General features: G+C 40.9%; 1 protein-coding gene across 1 annotated transcript; it reads right to left on the reverse strand.

Moving 5' to 3' along the window:
* Nucleotides 1-3,790: 3,790 nt before the first annotated feature.
* Nucleotides 3,791-21,229, reverse strand: LOC135541279 (deoxyribonuclease gamma-like). Its single transcript, XM_064967397.1, has 8 exons — nt 20,811-21,229; nt 17,879-17,967; nt 14,937-15,029; nt 9,767-9,879; nt 9,414-9,526; nt 8,343-8,500; nt 7,989-8,085; nt 3,791-7,801 (listed from the first exon to the last, which is right to left on the reverse strand). The coding sequence occupies exons 1-8, from the start codon at nt 20,973-20,975 to the stop codon at nt 7,733-7,735; spliced, it is 897 nt and encodes a 298-aa protein (XP_064823469.1). The 5' UTR covers nt 20,976-21,229; the 3' UTR covers nt 3,791-7,732.
* Between the last annotated feature and the right edge of the window lie 738 nt (nt 21,230-21,967).

Consider the following 21,967-nt stretch of genomic DNA (forward strand, 5'->3'; position numbering starts at 1 on the left):
CTGTGTTATCCACCCTGGAGAGGAGGACAGCTGCCTCCTGTGTTATCCACCCTGGAGAGGAGGACAGCTGCCTCCTGTGTTATCCACCCTGGAGAGGAGGACAGCTGCCTCCTGTGTTATCCACCCTGGAGAGGAGGACAGCTGCCTCCTGTGTTATCCACCCTGGAGAGGAGGAGAGCTGCCTCCTGTGTTATCCACCCTGGAGAGGAGAGAGGCTGCGGTGCCCAGGGACAGGCGAGTGAATAAATTAATGAACATATTTGACAGATTTGAAATACATCCATTGGAGTACAACACTTGATCCTGCTAACGACACCTAAATGTGTGGTGACCTAAATCATAGAACCAGTAGACTACGTCACCTTGAACTTAATGAGGAGAAGGAAGTGTTTCCCAAACACATGCTCAGAAATGTTTTAGAAAAATATACCTTACAATTTCATATAAAAAATGATTGAGGATTAAAAAAACATTAAAATCTAGTGCCATGGTGGTCCTTGTTACCCTGTCCCAGGTCCTGGGAAGTTACTGTCTTCGTGGGACGTTAGTGTCTTCGTGGGACGTTAGTGTCTTCGTCTTCGTGGGACGTTAGTGTCTTCGTCTTCGTGGGACGTTAGTGTCTTCGTGGGACGTTAGTGTCTTCGTGGGACGTTAGTGTCTTTGTGGGACGTTAGTGTCTTTGTGGGACGTTAGTGTCTTCGTGGGACGTTAGTGTCTCTGTGGGACGTTAGTGTCTTCGTGGGACGTTAGTGTCTTTGTGGGACGTTAGTGTCTTTGTGGGACGTTAGTGTCTTCAGCAATGATCTTCCGAGGTTTTGCACACTGGGTAATCACATTCAGATCGACATCACATTGATATCGACATCCCTATTCTATTCTATTCATTATTTAACCAGGGAAATCACATTCAGATCGACGTCAATATATGTTTTTCTATGAGAAATACAGTTGATGCCGGAAGTTTACATACACTCAGGTTGGAGTCATTAACTCATTTTTCAACCACTCCACAAATTTCTTGTTAACAAACCATAGTTTTGGCAAGTCGGTGTCATGACGTTGCCATCTTTGGGTACAGCAAGCCCCATCCCCCTCTCCCTGCCTCCTACAACTCGGCTGCTGAGGTCGTAAATTTCTGGAAGAGATGATCTCGTCATGGCCACAGTGTAGAGACAGAGTGAAGTTTTATAGAGGACAAAGGAATTTATTCCACCTCACAGAACTTGAGGTCCGAACAACATTTATGTTCCGGAGAAAGTATAGAAGATGGGTAAAGAATCCAGCTACGAACTGGTCCGTTTGGTACAACTTGGGGAAGCTCATGGGAGACGGTACGGCCACATTATCATAACGCTGTTTACAGTGGGGCAAAAAAATATTTATTCAGCCACCAATTGTGCAAGTTCTCCCACTTAAAAAGATGAGAGGCCTGTAATTTTGATCATAGTACACTTCAACTATGACAGACAAAATGAAAAAAAAAATCCAGAAAATCACATTGTAGGATTTTTAATGAATTTATTTGCAAAATATGGTGGATATAGGAAATACCAAATATATTCTCTGATATAGGAAATACCAAATATATTCTCTGATATAGGATATACCATATATATTCTCTGATATAGGAAATACCAAATATATTCTCTGATATAGGAAATACCAAATATATTCTCTGATATAGGATATACCAAATATATTCTCTGATATAGGAAATACCAAATATATTCTCTGATATAGGAAATACCAAATATATTCTCTGATATAGGATATACCAAATATATTCTCTGATATAGGAAATACCAAATATATTCTCTGATATAGGATATACCAAATATATTCTCTGATATAGGATATACCAAATATATTCTCTGATATAGGAAATACCAAATATATTCTCTGATATAGGAAATACCAAATATATTCTCTGATATAGGAAATACCAAATATATTCTCTGATATAGGAAATACCAAATATATTCTCTGATATAGGATATACCAAATATATTCTCTGATATAGGATATACCAAATATATTCTCTGATATAGGATATACCATATATATTCTCTGATATAGGATATACCAAATATATTCTCTGATATAGGAAATACCAAATATATTCTCTGATATAGGATATACCAAATATATTCTCTGATATAGGATATACCAAATATATTCTCTGATATAGGAAATACCAAATATATTCTCTGATATAGGATATACCAAATATATTCTCTGATATAGGAAATACCAAATATATTCTCTGATATAGGAAATACCAAATATATTCTCTGATATAGGATATACCAAATATATAGGAAATACCAAATATATTCTCTGATATAGGATATACCAAATATATAGGATATACCAAATATATTCTCTGATATAGGAAATACCAAATATATTCTCTGATATAGGATATACCAAATATATAGGAAATACCAAATATATTCTCTGATATAGGATATACCAAATATATAGGATATACCAAATATATTCTCTGATATAGGAAATACCAAATATATAGGATATACCAAATATATTCTCTGATATAGGAAATACCAAATATATTCTCTGATATAGGATATACCAAATATATTCTCTGATATAGGAAATACCAAATATATTCTCTGATATAGGATATACCAAATATATAGGATATACCAAATATATTCTCTGATATAGGAAATACCAAATATATAGGATATACCAAATATATTCTCTGATATAGGAAATACCAAATATATTCTCTGATATAGGATATACCAAATATATTCTCTGATATAGGATATACCAAATATATTCTCTGATATAGGATATACCAAATATATAGGATATACCAAATATATTCTCTGATATAGGAAATACCAAATATATAGGATATACCAAATATATTCTCTGATATAGGAAATACCAAATATATTCTCTGATATAGGATATACCAAATATATTCTCTGATATAGGATATACCAAATATATTCTCTGATATAGGATATACCAAATATATAGGATATACCAAATATATTCTCTGATATAGGAAATACCAAATATATTCTCTGATATAGGATATACCAAATATATTCTCTGATATAGGAAATACCAAATATATTCTCTGATATAGGAAATACCAAATATATTCTCTGATATAGGATATACCAAATATATTCTCTGATATAGGATATACCAAATATATTCTCTGATATAGGATATACCAAATATATTCTCTGATATAGGAAATACCAAATATATTCTCTGATATAGGATATACCAAATATATTCTCTGATATAGGATATACCAAATATATTCTCTGATATAGGATATACCAAATATATTCTCTGATATAGGAAATACCAAATATATTCTCTGATATAGGAAATACCAAATATATTCTCTGATATAGGATATACCAAATATATTCTCTGATATAGGATATACCAAATATATTCTCTGATATAGGATATACCAAATATATTCTCTGATATAGGAAATACCATATATATTCTCTGATATAGGATATACCAAATATATTCTCTGATATAGGATATACCAAATATATTCTCTGATATAGGATATACCAAATATATTCTCTGATATAGGAAATACCATATATATTCTCTGATATAGGATATACCAAATATATTCTCTGATATAGGATATACCAAATATATTCTCTGATATAGGATATACCAAATATATTCTCTGATATAGGATATACCAAAAATATTCTCTGATATAGGAAATACCAAATATATTCTCTGATATAGGATATACCAAAAATATTCTCTGATATAGGAAATACCAAATATATTCTCTGATATAGGATATACCAAATATATTCTCTGATATAGGAAATACCAAATATATTCTCTGATATAGGATATACCAAATATATTCTCTGATATAGGAAATACCAAATATATAGGATATACAGACATATGTTAGCTATAAATAATGTTCCTAAAAAGAACACTGTTACATGACAAATTACAAACTGGTTCAACTGAGGAAATAATCATTTACATTTGGATAAGCCATTTGTATGTCGTCAGGTGTTTTTAACATGACTCTGGTACACTATTCCCTATATAGTGCACTACTTTAGACCAGGCCGTATTCCCTATATAGTGCACTACTTTAGACCAGGCCGTATTCCCTATATAGTACACTACTATAGACCAGGGCCCTATTCCCTATATAGTACACTACTATAGACCAGACCCCTATTCCCTATACAGTGCACTACTATAGACCAGACCCCTATTCTATATAGTACACTACTATAGACCAGGGCCCTATTCCCTATATAGTGCACTACTATAGACCAGGGCCCTATTCCCTATATAGTGCACTACTATAGACCAGGGCCCTATTCCCTATATAGTGCACTACTATAGACCAGGGCCCTATTCCCTATATAGTGCACTACTATAGACCAGGGCCCTATTCCCTATATAGTGCACTACTATAGACCAGGGCCCTATTCCCTATATAGTGCACTACTATAGACCAGGGCCCTATTCCCTATATAGTGCACTACTATAGACCAGGGCCCTATTCCCTATATAGTGCACTACTATAGACCAGGGTCCTATTCCCTATATAGTGCACTACTATAGACCAGACTCCTATTCCCTATATAGTGCACTACTATAGACCAGGGCCCTATTCCCTATATAGTGCACTACTATAGACCAGACTCCTATTCCCTATATAGTGCACTACTATAGACCAGGGCCCTATTCCCTATATAGTGCACTACTATAGACCAGGGCCCTATTCCCTATATAGTGCACTACTATAGACCAGGGTCCTATTCCCTATATAGTGCACTACTATAGACCAGACTCCTATTCCCTATATAGTGCACTACTATAGACCAGGGCCCTATTCCCTATATAGTGCACTACTATAGACCAGACTCCTATTCCCTATATAGTGCACTACTATAGACCAGGGCCCTATTCCCTATATAGTGCACTACTATAGACCAGGGTCCTATTCCCTATATAGTGCACTACTATAGACCAGACTCCTATTCCCTATATAGTGCACTACTATAGACCAGGGCCCTATTCCCTATATAGTGCACTACTATAGACCAGGGCCCTATTCCCTATATAGTGCACTACTATAGACCAGGGCCCTATTCCCTATATAGTGCACTACTATAGACCAGGGCCCTATTCCCTATATAGTGCACTACTATAGACCAGGGTCCTATTCCCTATATAGTGCACTACTATAGACCAGACTCCTATTCCCTATATAGTGCACTACTATAGACCAGGGCCCTATTCCCTATATAGTGCACTACTATAGACCAGGGCCCTATTCCCTATATAGTGCACTACTATAGACCAGGGTCCTATTCCCTATATAGTGCACTACTATAGACCAGACTCCTATTCCCTATATAGTGCACTACTATAGACCAGGGCCCTATTCCCTATATAGTGCACTACTATAGACCAGGGCCCTATTCCCTATATAGTGCACTACTATAGACCAGGGCCCTATTCCCTATATAGTGCACTACTAGGTAATAGGATGGCAGCTGCCATTTGATCCAGTAAACAAAGCATCGGGAGAAGAAAAGCAAGATGCTTCAAATGAGCTGGTCACAGGCACAGCTGGTCGCCTAGCAACAAGGAAACACACACATTAACCTCTGAGTGCTGGCTGAAGCAAAGTACGCCAACGTTATTATAGTAAACTAAAACTAATCATGAAAAAAATATTTATAAAAAATATATATATATATATATAATTAAGAAACCCACTTTAAAAACTAAAACTGTACTGATACTATTATAGGGTCCTGTGTGGCTCAGTCGGTAGAGCATGGCGCTTGCAACGCCAAGCGTCGTGGGTTCGATTCCCGCTGGGGCCACCCATATGTAAAAGTAGTGGCCCCAGCCGACTTGTAAGTCGCTTTGGACAAAAGCGTCTGCTAAATGGGATATATTATTATTTATATTATTATTATCTTTGATTCCAAAACTATACTAAATAAAAACCCAATATGTTCAGTTTTAGATTTAGGGTCTGTTGCTCTAGGTCTGTTGCTCTGGGTCTGTTGCTCTAGGTCTGTTGCTCTAGGTCTGTTTCTCTGGGTCTGTTGCTCTAGGTCTGTTGCTCTGGGTATGTTACTCTAGGTCTGGGTCTGTTGCTCTGGGTCTGTTGCTCTAGGTCTGTTGCTCTAGGTCGTTTGCTCTGGGTCTGTTGTTATAGGTTTGTTGCTCTATGTCTGTTGCTCTAGGTCTGTTGCTCTAGGTCTGTAGCTCTAGGTCTGTTGCTCTAGGTCTAGGTCTGTTGCTCTGGGTCTGTTGCTCTAGGTCTGTTGCTATAGGTCTGTTGCTTTAGGTCTAGGTCTGTTGCTCTAGGTCTGTTGCTCTAGGTCTGTTGCTCTGGGTCTGTTGCTCTAGGTCTGTTGCTCTGGGTATGTTACTCTAGGTCTGGGTCTGTTGCTCTGGGTCTGTTGCTCTAGGTCTGTTGCTCTAGGTCGTTTGCTCTGGGTCTGTTGTTATAGGTTTGTTGCTCTATGTCTGTTGCTCTAGGTCTGTTGCTCTAGGTCGTTTGCTCTGGGTCTGTTGCTCTAGGTCTGTAGCTCTAGGTCTGTTGCTCTAGGTCTAGGTCTGTTGCTCTGGGTCTGTTGTTATAGATATGATGCTCTGGGTCTGGTGCTCTATGTCTAGGTCTGTTGCTCTGAGTCTAGGTCTGTTGCTCTAGGTCTGTTGCTCTAGGTCTGTTGCTCTGGGTCTGTTGCTCTAGGTCTGTTGCTCTGGGTCTGTTGCTCTAGGTATGTTGCTCTGGGTCTGGTGCTCTATGTCTAGGTCTGTTGCTCTAGGTATGTTGCTCTAGGTCTGTTGCTCTGGGTCTGTTGCTCTAGGTCTGTTGCTCTGGGTCTGTTGCTATAGGTCTGTTGCTTTAGGTCTAGGTCTGTTGCTCTAGGTCTGTTGCTCTAGGTCTGTTGCTCTGGGTCTGTTGCTCTAGGTCTGTTGCTCTGGGTATGTTACTCTAGGTCTGGGTCTGTTGCTCTGGGTCTGTTGCTCTAGGTCTGTTGCTCTAGGTCGTTTGCTCTGGGTCTGTTGTTATAGGTTTGTTGCTCTATGTCTGTTGCTCTAGGTCTGTTGCTCTAGGTCTAGGTCTGTAGCTCTAGGTCTGTTGCTCTAGGTCTGTTGCTCTAGGTCTAGGTCTGTTGCTCTGGGTCTGTTGTTATAGATATGATGCTCTGGGTCTGGTGCTCTATGTCTAGGTCTGTTGCTCTGAGTCTAGGTCTGTTGCTCTAGGTCTGTAATAATCTAATCTGTAATGCAATCTGTAATAATCTATAATATAGGTCTGAGACTACTAGAAATACAACCTACAACACATACATGCCTCCTAGCTATTAGCCACCCAGGCTAACACTAAAATTGAAACTAAATAATATAAAAAAACAAATAGAAATGTTTTTAGAAAACTCAAATAGAATAAAAACTACTAGATTAAGTAAAACAAAAAAAATACTAATAGAAATAAAAACTAATATAAAACACAAAACTATAATAACCTTGAAGCACACAGTGCAGCTCAGTGACCATTCTTCTGGGATTAATTGATTAATTGATTAATTTAGCTTTAGCCTGATGGCTCTGGACTGGAGCAAAGCAAACACTGCAGGACGCACACAGACCACCGAGGGACACCGAGACATCCTCAGGACGGTACCGTTACGAGGACAAGACGTTAACCCTTATTCCTCGGAGCGGCCTTCACAGTGATGCACACTGGGTAGTGGTCACTCACCGCCAGGGCCTGGAACACACAAACACACACCATCAGAGGATTTAACACGGACACCATCAGAGGATTTAACACTGACACTGTTTTACATTGACGTTTTGGATCTCTAGTTGGTACAGTCTACATTAGATGCATTTCAGATCTGTCGAGAGAGAGAGAGAGAGAGAGAGAGAGAGAGAGGAGAGGGTGCTTGCTCTACCTGTAGCTCGGTTAGTCCGTAGGCCCGTCTGAAGTCAAACACATCCAGAGAGGTTGGGTTGACTGCCTGGATCATCTTGTCCCCGTGGAGGACAACCCTATAGACAGACAGAGGAACAAGGATGGGATCAGACAGGAGCAGAAAGAGAAATCCTAAAGAAGACGTTCTGGCTGATGAACAGTTACGTTGACATCCAGCACCCGCTCAGTATACTGATCGGGATTGGCTCCTAGGTCACATTACAAGTCTGTTTTAACCCGCTGAGCTTAAAGCTTAACCACATTCGTTGCACTCAAAGGGAAGCCATGGGGATATGCACGTACAACCCCTGTTTCTATGGCAACGCCCTCTGACCTGTCGTAGGCACAGTCTGTGGACTCCTTGACGGTGGTGTCGATGGTGTCACCCGTCAGCCACAGGAAGCTGCTGTCAGACCGCAGGCGGATGCTGCTCCACTGCTTCTTGGGTACGTAGCCGCAGGCCGCATTGAAGTCGCCCATGATGATCACATTCTGAAGAAAGCAGATGTGAGATTGAGCATGGAAACTACCACAGGTGTGCAAAGTACATTGGACAACAACAAAAAACATGCTCAATGGAGATTTTTTTTTCACCAGAATAATCTGTTTTAATCTTGTACCGATTACAGTTTACATTGAACACAAATTTGGTTTAGTAAGGTGTCATTTTAGGGTATTTTTTTCATCATTTATAGAAATTATATCTGCTAAGACCCATAGTAATCTGAACATTTATTACAAATACACACTTACAAATTCACACTGTTACAAATACATCATTGTTACAAATATCTCATTGTTACAAATATCACACACCATGGAGAGCATTGATCTCTACTGTTGGTGGTGACTGTTGTGGTTTTACCAGTGGAGTTATATGAGCTTGTAGCTATTTCTGGGAGATACTGTATGTTGTTACTAGCTTTACCTCTGCACGTTTTTTTACCGGGGTGAAAACAGAAATGATACAACTACTGATAAACCACTAGGAAGGTGGTTTCTGGCATTTCTAGGGAGTTTTTCCTAGCCACCATGCGTCTACATCTGCATTGCTTGCCGTCTGGGGTTTTAGGCTGGGATTCTGTGTAGCACTTTGTGACATCGGGTGATGTAAAATGGGCTTTATAAATACATTTGATTGATAGGAAATTATTAAACTGCTGATAGACTACAACTATATATGTGTGTGTGTGTGTGTGTGTGTGTGTGTGTGTGTGTGTGTGTGTGTGTGTGTGTGTGTGTGTGTGTGTGTGTGTGTGTGTGTGTGTGTGTGTGTGTGTGTGTGTGTGTGTGTGTGTATATATAGGATATAGGTCAATCCAAACCAAGGTAGGTAGTTGTGTGTGTATGTATAGGATATAGGTCAGTCCAAACCATGATAGGTAGGTGTGTGTGTGTGCTCTACCTTTGAGGTCCATCGTTGTTTGACATCTTGGAACACATCATACAGTTCATTTATCTCCCTGACGGACGTCTCTGGAGTGGTGTGGATCGGGATGATCACAAAGTCCTGGACGGCTGCAGGGAAAGAGGGATTCTCGTTGTCCCAAGCAACATTTACAGCTGTGATACAATATGCCAGCTTAACCTACTGCGTTCTAACTGTTAAAGCAACTTGTCAATTCGGCATTTCTTCTTCACTGTTAAAACTGCGAGCAAGAATTGTAATTGAAGTGTAGCTCTGCAGTGAAGTGTCCTGCCCCGATAACATCTAGTCTAACGGTAATAATGTGTTGGTTAGTTCAGCCAGACAGTCACCTGTTTTAGGGGAAGAGAACCAGACGATGAAAGGTTCCCTGGAGAAGGCATCCTCATCTCCAGGTTGGGTGTCAGGGTACTGGTACACTTCCTTCACTGATACCAGCCTCTGTCTGAGAAAGACGTAATCACACTTCCTTCACTGATACCAGCCTCTGTCTGAGGAAGACATGTCATCACACTTCCTTCACTGATACCAGCCTCTGTCTGAGGAAGACATGTCATCACACTTCCTTCACTGATACCAGCCTCTGTCTGAGGAAGACGTAATCACACTTCCTTCACTGATACCAGCCTCTGTCTGAGGAAGACGTAATCACACTTCCTTCACTGATACCAGCCTCTGTCTGAGGAAGACGTAATCACACTTCCTTCACTGATACCAGCCTCTGTCTGAGAAAGACATGTCATCACACTTCCTTCACTGATACCAGCCTCTGTCTGAGGAAGACGTAATCACACTTCCTTCACTGATACCAGCCTCTGTCTGAGAAAGACGTAATAACACTTCCTTCACTGACCCCGGCCTCTGTCTGAGGAAGACGTAATCACACTTCCTTCACTGATACCAGCCTCTGTCTGAGGAAGACGTAATCACACTTCCTTCACTGATACCAGCCTCTGTCTGAGGAAGACGTAATCACACTTCCTTCACTGATACCAGCCTCTGTCTGAGGAAGACATGTCATCACACTTCCTTCACTGTTACCAGCCTCTGTCTGAGGAAGACATGTAATCACACTTCCTTCACTGATACCAGCCTCTGTCTGAGGAAGACATGTCATCACACTTCCTTCACTGATACCAGCCTCTGTCTGAGGAAGACATGTAATCACACTTCCTTCACTGACCCCGGCCTCTGTCTGAGAAAGACATGTCATCACACTTCCTTCACTGATACCAGCCTCTGTCTGAGGAAGACGTGTCATCACACTTCCTTCACTGATACCAGCCTCTGTCTGAGGAAGACATGTCATCACACTTCCTTCACTGATACCAGCCTCTGTCTGAGAAAGACATGTAATCACACTTCCTTCACTGATACCAGCCTCTGTCTGAGAAAGACATGTCATCACACTTCCTTCACTGATACCAGCCTCTGTCTGAGGAAGACGTGTCATCACACTTCCTTCACTGATACCAGCCTCTGTCTGAGAAAGACGTAATCACACTTCCTTCACTGACCCCGGCCTCTGTCTGAGGAAGACATGTCATCACACTTCCTTCACTGACCCCGGCCTCTGTCTGAGAAAGACGTAATCACACTTCCTTCACTGACCCCGGCCTCTGTCTGAGGAAGACATGTCATCACACTTCCTTCACTGATACCAGCATCTGTCTGAGAAAGACATGTCATCACACTTCCTTCACTGACCCCGGCCTCTGTCTGAGGAAGACATGTCATCACACTACCTTCACTGACCCCGGCCTCTGTCTGAGAAAGACGTAATCACACTTCCTTCACTGACCCCGGCCTCTGTCTGAGAAAGACGTAATCACACTTCCTTCACTGATACCAGCCTCTGTCTGAGGAAGACATGTAATCACACTTCCTTCACTGATACCAGCCTCTGTCTGAGGAAGACATGTCATCACACTTCCTTCACTGATACCAGCCTCTGTCTGAGGAAGACATGTAATCACACTTCCTTCACTGACCCCGGCCTCTGTCTGAGAAAGACGTGTCATCACACTTCCTTCACTGATACCAGCCTCTGTCTGAGGAAGACGTGTCATCACACTTCCTTCACTGATACCGGCCTCTGTCTGAGGAAGACATGTCATCACACTTCCTTCACTGATACCAGCCTCTGTCTGAGAAAGACATGTAATCACACTTCCTTCACTGATACCAGCCTCTGTCTGAGAAAGACATGTCATCACACTTCCTTCACTGATACCAGCCTCTGTCTGAGAAAGACATGTCATCACACTTCCTTCACTGATACCAGCCTCTGTCTGAGGAAGACGTGTCATCACACTTCCTTCACTGATACCAGCCTCTGTCTGAGAAAGACGTAATCACACTTCCTTCACTGACCCCGGCCTCTGTCTGAGGAAGACATGTCATCACACTTCCTTCACTGACCCCGGCCTCTGTCTGAGAAAGACGTAATCACACTTCCTTCACTGACCCCGGCCTCTGTCTGAGGAAGACATGTCATCACACTTCCTTCACTGATACCAGCATCTGTCTGAGAAAGACATGTCATCACACTTCCTTCACTGACCCCAGCCTCTGTCTGAGAAAGACATGTCATCACACTTCCTTCACTGACCCCGGCCTCTGTCTGAGGAAGACATGTCATCACACTTCCTTCACTGACCCCGGCCTCTGTCTGAGAAAGACGTAATCACACTTCCTTCACTGACCCCGGCCTCTGTCTGAGAAAGACGTAATCACACTTCCTTCACTGACCCCGGCCTCTGTCTGAGAAAGACGTAATCACACTTCCTTCACTGATACCAGCCTCTGTCTGAGAAAGACATGTCATCACACTTCCTTCACTGATACCAGCCTCTGTCTGAGAAAGACATGTCATCACACTTCCTTCACTGATACCAGCCTCTGTCTGAGGAAGACATGTCATCACACTTCCTTCACTGATACCAGCCTCTGTCTGAGGAAGACATGTAATCACACTTCCTTCACTGATACCAGCCTCTGTCTGAGGAAGACATGTAATCACACTTCCTTCACTGACCCCGGCATCTGACTGAGGAAGACATGTAATCACACTTCCTTCACTGACCCCGGCCTCTGTCTGAGGAAGACATGTCATCACACTTCCTTCACTGACCCTGGCCTCTGTCTGAGGAAGAAATGTAATCACACTTCCTTCACTGACCCCGGCCTCTGTCTGAGGAAGACATGTCATCACACTTCCTTCACTGACCCCGGCCTCTGTCCTCTGCATTAATACTTTTGAAATGACAGCTATATTAAAATGAGCTCCCCATGCATTTCAATAGCAAAAAAGGCCCATAGACTTGAATGGTAATAAAATCATTCTAGACTTACAGCAAATATTTTTCAACTAAACCAAGATAGACCACAGCTTGACGTTTCCAATGTGAACAAATGAGTAGATGAAGCAAAGAGGGGGCAGAGGAGGCTAGCGATTTCCTATTGGTACGTTGTAGTATACATCTGCATATTTCCGCTAGGGAACGCCTACTCTGTGGTGCGCATGTGCAATAACTCAATTCGCCTTTGCACTCCTTTTAAACAGCGCGATTTTTAACAACTTTTGAAAAGGGTAAAGTTTACACATCTTAGTCCACTCTACTCATAACAGATTCTAGTATTGGGAACAGACGACTGTATTGTGATCAAATTTTTAATCAATGAGAAAATGTGCAGAATGTCGTCCAAAATCCATCTTGTTCCACTGCCTCGCTAGTGGACTTCCTCTCACTACCATATTTGGTCATGAGAGGAAACGCCATCCGGATGCTTCACATTTATACATCTGGTGAAATATCTGTCTCATTGTTCTATCTGTGCCTACAGTAGCTCCTCTTTCAACATTTTAGCTATGAACTCCAAAACAATGTTGAGATGTTCAAGCTGACCCAACTTAGATTGCTAACATTTGCATAAATTAACATGGGTTTGAATGAGAACCATAGGAATACAGGGGTAGCTATTCAAAATGGACCTGCAACTGGGCCAATTAAACTACAATAACAACTTTAAAACATGCAGGCTATCCTAATTTCAAATTCTTAAACTTTAATTAACTATAACAATCTACATTTACATAAATTAGCATAAAATCAATTGCCACCATTAGCTCTTGAACCGTTCAAGCTCGAGACACCAAACCGACTTTCACATTCATTCATCTTAACGTCTTGAACTTTATCAGAGTATTCACACCCCTTTTAATTGTTCCACATTTTGTTGTTACACACTTTATTTAAAAGGGGTGACGTTTAGATTTTGTGTCATTGATCGACACTGAAAAAGCCTGTCATGTCAAAGTGGAATGTTGTTTGTAGAACATTTTAGAAAGTAATACAAAATAAAAAAATGAAATGTCTTGAGTCAAGTATTAAACCCCTTTGTCATGGAAAACCTAAATAAATTCAGGAGTAAAAAATGTGCTTTAAAAATTCCATAATAAGTTGCATGGACTCATTTTGTGTTCAATAATAGTGATTAACATGATTTCTGAATGACTACCTCATCTCTGTACCGAACACATACAATTATCTGTAAGGTCCCTCAATCGAATAGTGAATTTAAAGTACACAATGCCCAGGGAGCATTTTCCAATGCCTCGCAAAGAACGGCACCTATTGGTAGATGGGTAAAAAAAGAAGAAGGAGAAACTGAATATCCCTTTGAGCACGGTGAAGTTATTAGGCTTTGGATGGTGTATCAATACACCCAGTCAGAGAGGAAGGAAACTGCTCAGGGATTTCACCATGAGTCCAATGGGTACTTTTAAAGAGTTAGTTTAACGGCTGTGACAGGAGAAACCTGAGGATGGATCAACAACATGGTAGTTACTCCACAATACTAACTTAATTGACAGAGTGAAAAGGAGGAAGTCTGTACAGAATAAAAATATTCCAAAACATGCATCCTGTTTGCAATAAGGCACTTAAGTAATTCTACAAAAAATGTGGCAAAGAAATTCATGTTTTGTCCTGAATACAAAGCATTATGGGTGGTTCAAATCCAACACATCACTGAGTATCATTCTTCGTCTTTTCAAGCATGGTGATGCTGCATCATGTTATCAGTATGCTTGTCATCGGCAAGGACTAAAGTTTTTTTTAGGATAAAAATTAACGGAATACAGCTGTAAGCACAGGACAAATTTACCTGTAGATAAAGGTGTACTGCTCCTTGTGAGACTTACCTGTAGATAAAGGCGTACTGCTCCTTGTAAGACTTACCTGTAGATAAAGGCGTACTGCTCCTTGTAAGACTTACCTGTAGATAAAGGCGTACTGCTCCTTGTGAGACTTACCTGTAGATAAAGGTGTACTGCTCCTTGTGAGACTTACCTGTAGATAAAGGCGTACTGCTCCTTGTGAGACTTACCTGTAGATAAAGGCGTACTGCTCCTTGTAAGACTTACCTGTAGATAAAGGCGTACTGCTCCTTGTAAGACTTACCTGTAGATAAAGGCGTACTGCTCCTTGTGAGACTTACCTGTAGATAAAGGCGTACTGCTCCTTGTAAGACTTACGTCCCAGTCTGTCACTGATCACATAGTTATACTCATTCTTCCTGGAGCTGTAGTCACTGCAGAGGACAGAGGGAGCAGGGGGGTTGGATGGATGGATGGGTAAATAGATGGATGAATTAATACATTAATAAACCAATGAATGAACCATCAAACAAATGAATGGATGGATGGATGAATGAATGGATGGATGGATGAATGAATGAATGGATGGATGGATGAATGAATGAATGGATGGATGGATGGATGAATGAATGAATGGATGGATGAATGAATGGATGGATGGATGGATGAATGAATGGATGATGAATGGATGGATGGATGAATGGATGGATGGATGAATGAATGGATGATGAATGGATGGATGAATGAATGAATTAATGGATGAATGAATGAATGAATAAATGGATGGATGAATGAATGGATGGATGAATGAATGAATGAATGAATGGATGGATGGATGGATGGATGAACTGACGGACGGACGACTTAATGTACTTTATTGACAGTGTTGGGGAGTAGTGAACTATATGTAATTCAACTAGAAATGTAACTAAATTCTGCAGTAGCTTGGTGGTAGTTGAACTGTATGTAAATAGTGTTTTCACTAGTTAATTATCTTTTTGTCATGTAGTGCTGTAGCGAACTACACACAACTTTTTGGGGGCCAAAATGATACAAAATATGGGTGAAGTAGGTAAAAAAACGTCCTTTATTTTCAGCGTCAGACCTGCCTTATTCTCACTTGAAACACGTTTTGTATTTAATTTGGCTAATTTACACATTCTGTAAACATCTGATTCCATTCTGTAAACATCTGATTCCATTCTGTTAACATCTGATTCCAAAGTGATCACATCGGATTCCAAAGTGATCACATCTGATTCCAAAGTGATCCCATCTGATTCCAAAGTGATCACATCTGATTCCAAAGTGATCACATCTGATTCCAAAGTGATCCCATCTGATTCCAAAGTGATCCCATCTGATTCCAAAGTGATCCCATCTGATTCCAAAGTGATCCCATCTGATTCCAAAGTGATCCCATCTGATTCCAAAGTGATCACATCTGATTCCAAAGTGATCCCAAAGGGATCAATTCTTGCTGTTTGTTGTCTATGCCACTTTAGATTGAGATATGATCATTTTTAGTAGTTTGGGTGTAGTGAAAAGTAACTTCAGTTAAGCAAACTACATTTTTCTTAAGGGTATCTTAAATTCTTCCAGTGTTAAGTACAGTGCATTCAGAAAGTATTCAGACCTCTTGACCCTTTTCCACATTTTAGTTACGTTACAGCCTTATTTTAAACTGGATTAAATATTTTTTTTTTCTCATCAATCAACATGTAATCACAAAGCGAAAACAGGTTTTTAGAAACCACCAAGACTCTTCCTAGAGCTGGCCAACCGGCCAAACTGAGCAAACAGGGGAGAGGGGGCCTTGGTCAGGGAGGTGACCAAGAACCCGATGGTCAGTCTGACAGATCTGCAGAGTTCCTCTGTGGAGATGGGAGAACCTTCCAGAAGGACAACCATCTCTGCAGCACTCCACCAATCAGGCCTTTATGATAGAGTGGCCAGACGGAAGCCACTCCTCAGTAAAATGCACATGACAGCCCACTTGGAGTTTGCCAAAAGACACCTAAACAAGATTGAGAAACCAGATTCTCTGGTCTGATGAAACCAAGATTGAATTATTTGGCCTGAATGCCAAGCGTCACGTCTGGAGGAAACCTGGCACCATCCCTACGGTGAAGCATGGTGGTGGCAGCATCATGCTGTGGGGATGTTTATCAGTGTCAGGGACTGGGAGACTAGTCAGGATCAAGGGAAAGATGAACGGAGCAAAGTCCAGAGAGACCTGCTCCAGAACCCTCAGGACCTCAGACTGGGGCGAAGATAAATCTTCCAGCAGGACAACGACCCTCAGCCAAGACAACGCAGGATCTGCAGAGAAAAATGGGAGAAACTCCCCAAATACAGGTGTGCCAAACTTGAAGCGTCATACCCTAGAAGACTCAAGGCTGTAATCACTGCCAAAGGTGCTCGAACAAAGTACTGATTAAAGAGTCTGAATACTTATGTAAATATGGTATGTCTAAAAACCTGTTTTTTTTGTTTTGGCATTATGGGGTATTTTATGTAGATTGATGAGGAAGAAAAACAATTTAATCCATTTTAAAATGAAGGCTGTAACGTAACAAAATGTAGAAAAAGTCAAGGGGTCTGAATAATGCACTGTGATTGGCAGTTTGGTAAACTACATTTCCAGAGTAGCTTCCCCAACATTTACAACACCCAGACTAATAAACACTAGTGTTATTGTAACAGGGGAGTATGTATTTCAGGCCTTGGTCATCACACCAGCCCTTGTTATTTTACCTGTGTCTTTCAGGCCTTGGTCATCACACCAGCCATTGTTATTTTACCTGTGTCTTTCAGGCCTTGGTCATCACACCAGCCATTGTTATTTTACCTGTGTCTTTCAGGCCTTGGTCATCACACCAGCCATTGTTATTTTACCTGTGTCTTTCAGGCCTTGGTCATCACACCAGCCATTGTTATTTTACTTGTGTCTTTCAGGCCTTGGTCATCACACCAGCCATTGTTATTTTACCTGTGTCATCACACCAGCCATTGTTATTTTACCTGTGTCTTTCAGGCCTTGGTCATCACACCAGCCATTGTTATTTTACCTGTGTCTTTCAGGCCTTGGTCATCACACCAGCCATTGTTATTTTACCTGTGTCTTTCAGGCCTTGGTCATCACACCAGCCATTGTTATTTTACCTGTGTCTTTCAGGCCTTGGTCATCACACCAGCCATTGTTATTTTACCTGTGTCTTTCAGGCCTTGGTCATCACACCAGCCATTGTTATTTTACCTGTGTCTTTCAGGTCATCCCTACCTGTTGAGTTGAGTCATGAGCTGAGGGAAAGCCTTCGCACTGAGATCTTTAATCTCCATCACCAGCATGATGTCACAGCGAGCGATCAGCTGCAATATAGAGACGTCTTTTAGTACACTGGATAGAGATGTTGGTACATGTGTATGAGAAACCTCAACTTAACATCAAGTACTTCCTCAGATGGACATTCTCCTCTATGGGAAATTAAAATTCCTGTATATTATATACACTACCATTCAAAAGTTTTGGGTCACTTAGAAATGTCCTTGTTTTTGAAAGAAATGCACATTTTGTTGTCCATTAAAATAATATTAAATTGATCAGAAATACAGTGTAGACATTGTTAGTGTTGTAAATGACTGTTGTAGCTGGAAACGGCAGATTTTAATGGAATATCTACCTAGGTGTACAGAGGACCATTATCAGCAACCATCACTCCTGTGTTCCAATGGCATGTTGTGTTAGCTGGACAAAAAAATGTGCTTTTCTTTCAAAAACAAGGACATTCTGAAATGACCCCAAACTTTTGAAAGGCAGCGTACTTAATAAACAGGAAGTCTAATTTCCGATAGAGGACAACGTCCACCACATAGTGTACTTCATTAGTTATATAATGTAGTTATTCTCTCACAGATCCAATTCTCACGCTAACCTGACCTCACTCAGACTCTGTTCTGTTTTATAAGGAATGTTGTCGCACCAGATCCCCCTTCCTGCAGTTCAATAGGTTGAGGTCAGGACACCTTCTTTACTCAACACTTCCATATTCGGAAGGGCGTTGTAACATGTGTACAGTCACCTTCCTCACCTCTGCTTTCCATGGAACACATTTATACACACTACAGTTCAGGGGTCTTTTGCTTACACCCAACAAAACACACCAGTAACTGGAACTATACAATAATCAAATACACATCCTGAGTGTTACTGATGTACATACAGTACATGCACAGCATTATCTATACAGTACACGCACAGCATTATCTATACAGTACACGCACAGCATTATATATACAGTACACGCACAGCATTATCTATACACTGCACACAGCATTATCTATACAGTACACGCACAGCATTATCTATACAGTACACGCACAGCATTATATATACAGTACACGCACAGCATTATCTATACACTGCACACAGCATTATCTATACAGTACGTGCGCAGCATTATCTATACACTACACACACATCATTATCTATACAGTACACACACAGCATTATCTATACAGTACACACGCAACATTATCTATACAGTACACATACAGCATTATCTATACCGTACATGCACAGCATTATCTATACAGTACATGCACGGCATTATCTATACAGTACACGCACAGCATTATCTGTACAGTACACACGCCACATTATCTTTACAGTACACACACATCATTATTTATACAGTGCACACACAGCATTATCCATACAGTACATGCACACCATTATCTATACAGTACACACATTATTATCTATACAGTACACACACAGCATTATCTATACAGTACATGCACAACATTATCTATACAGTACACGCACCGCATTATCTATACAGTACATGCACACCATTGCCTATACAGTACACACACGTCATTATCTATACAGTACACATACAGCATTATCTATCCAGTACACACACAGCATTATCTATACAGTGCACACACATCATTATCTATACAGTAAACACACAGCATTATCTATACAGTACATGCACAGCATTATCTATACAGGACACACACATCATTATCTATACAGTACACACACAGCATTATCTATATGATACACACATCATTATCTATACAGTACACACACAGCATTATCTATACAGTACACACACAGCATTATCTATACAGTACACACACTGCATTATCTATACAGTACACACACATCATTATCTATACAGTATATGCATGGCATTAACTATACAATACATGCACAACATTATCTATACAGTATATGCACGGCATTAACTATACAATACATGCACAACATTATCTATACAGTATATGCACGGCATTAACTATACAATACATGCACAACATTATCTATACAGTATATGCACGGCATTAACTATACAATACATGCACAACATTATCTATACAGTATATGCACGGCATTAACTATACAATACATGCACAACATTATCTATACAGTATATGCACGGCATTAACTATACAATACATGCACAACATTATCTATACAGTATATGCACGGCATTAACTATACAATACATGCACAACATTATCTATACAGTGCATGCACAGCCTTATCTATTAATGTAAATTGTAATGACAAGATTGTTGCCCTTGACAGGCACCGTCTCGTTTTCAAGGGATCCTGTATTATTATTTATTATAGTCACAGTTGTGAGGTAATGACACAATGCGGTGAACTAGTGTGCTGTAAACATGTAAGGTGCAGAGTCTAAGGTTCAAATGTCAACCACTGATTGCAGAACCGACTGCGAAACTCCCTGTTAGCAGGAACACCCCAAAAGAGACCATAACTGCAGACCGTAAATGGAACAACCACATCTGGTTTCTACGCAAATTATAAGGGATTCAACATCCACATACAGTTGAAGTCGGAAGTTTACACACACTCAGGTTGGAGTCATTAAAACTCATTTTTTCAACCACTCCACAAATTTCTTGTTAACAAACTATAGTTTTGGCAAGTCAGTTAGGACATCTAATTTGTGTATGACACAAGTCATTTTTCCAACATTTGTTTACAGACAGATTATTTCACTTATAATTCACTGTATCACAATTCCAGTGGGTCAGAAGAGATGAGTACATGAGTCCTATATCGACATAACCTGAAAGGCCGCTCAGCAAGGAAGAAGCCACTGCTCCAAAATCGGCATAAAAAATCCAGACTACGGCTTGCAACTGGTTAAACTAAATAAATGTAGACTACTTACAGCCAATATGACATCAACCACCTCTGGTTTCTCTATTTTCTTCTCTCCAAAGGACTGGATGTTGAAGGTGCAGATCTTCAGGGCTGAGCCCCCACCACTGAGCCCCAGAACCATGCCCAGCACCATCCAGCTCACTACCCTCCAAACACTAACACCACCCGACATGCTCACTGAGAGGTCAACAACAGACTGGCTGAGGGTACAGAGAGCCAGGAGAAGTAGCAGCTGCTGTGTGTGTGTGTTTAAGCTATCTGAAACACAACACTTCCTTTTTAGATGTATGATTAAAAAAAGACTTCACACATATCTTCTGTAATGTTGGCTACAGTCTCTCTCTCTCTCTCTCTCTCTGTTTCACTGTTTCAGTCTCTCTCTCTCTGTTTCTCTGTTTCTGTCTCTCTCTCTCTCTGTTTCTGTCTCTCTCTAGGATGTGGTGAGAGGTCTATCAGCATAGAGGCAGGAAGCTATCTAGCTCAAATACGGGCGAGGCGTTATGCTGTGTGGTGTTGCTTTTTGAATTGAGATTATATTTATTATGGATCCCCGTTAGTTCCTGCCAAGGCAGCAGCTACTCTTCCTGGGGTTTATTATAGATCCCCGTTAGTTCCTGCCAAGGCAGCAGCGACTCTTCCTGGGGTTTATTATGGATCCCCGTAAGTTCCTGCCAAGGCAGCAGCTACTCTTCCTGGGGTTTATTAGGGATCCCCATTAGTTCCTGCCAAGGCAGCAGCTACTCTTCCTGGGGTTTATTATAGATCCCCGTTAGTTCCTGCCAAGGCAGCAGCTACTCTTCCTGGGGTTTATTATGGATCCCCGTTAGTTCCTGCCAAGGCAGCAGCTACTCTTCCTGGGGTTTATTATGGATCCCCGTTAGTTCCTGCCAAGGCAGCAGCTACTCTTCCTGGGGTTTATTATGGATCCCCGTTAGTTCCTGCCAAGGCAGCAGCTACTCTTCCTGGGGTTTATTATGGATCCCCGTTAGTTCTTGCCAAGGCAGCAGCTACTCTTCCTGGGGTTTATTATGGATCCCCGTTAGTTCCTGCCAAGGCAGCAGCTACTCTTCCTGGGGTTTATTATGGATCCCCGTTAGTTCCTGCCAAGGCAGCAGCTACTCTTCCTGGGGTTTATTATGGATCCCCGTTAGTTCCTGCCAAGGC

The sequence above is a fragment of the Oncorhynchus masou genome, chromosome 6 (genome assembly GCF_036934945.1).
Source record: "Oncorhynchus masou masou isolate Uvic2021 chromosome 6, UVic_Omas_1.1, whole genome shotgun sequence".
Taxonomy (NCBI): Eukaryota; Metazoa; Chordata; class Actinopteri; order Salmoniformes; family Salmonidae; genus Oncorhynchus; species Oncorhynchus masou.

Bases quoted from the DNA above. Each gene is read 5' to 3' on its own strand.
- LOC135541279 (XM_064967397.1), bottom strand. From the start codon at position 20,975: ATGTCGGGTGGTGTTAGTGTTTGGAGGGTAGTGAGCTGGATGGTGCTG. The intron at 15,030-17,878 runs GTAGGGATGACC...TGTCCTCTGCAG, and splicing joins CTCATGACTCAACTCAACAG to TGACTACAGCTCCAGGAAGA. The intron at 8,501-9,413 runs GTAGAGCACACA...TGCTTTCTTCAG, and splicing joins AACAACGATGGACCTCAAAG to AATGTGATCATCATGGGCGA.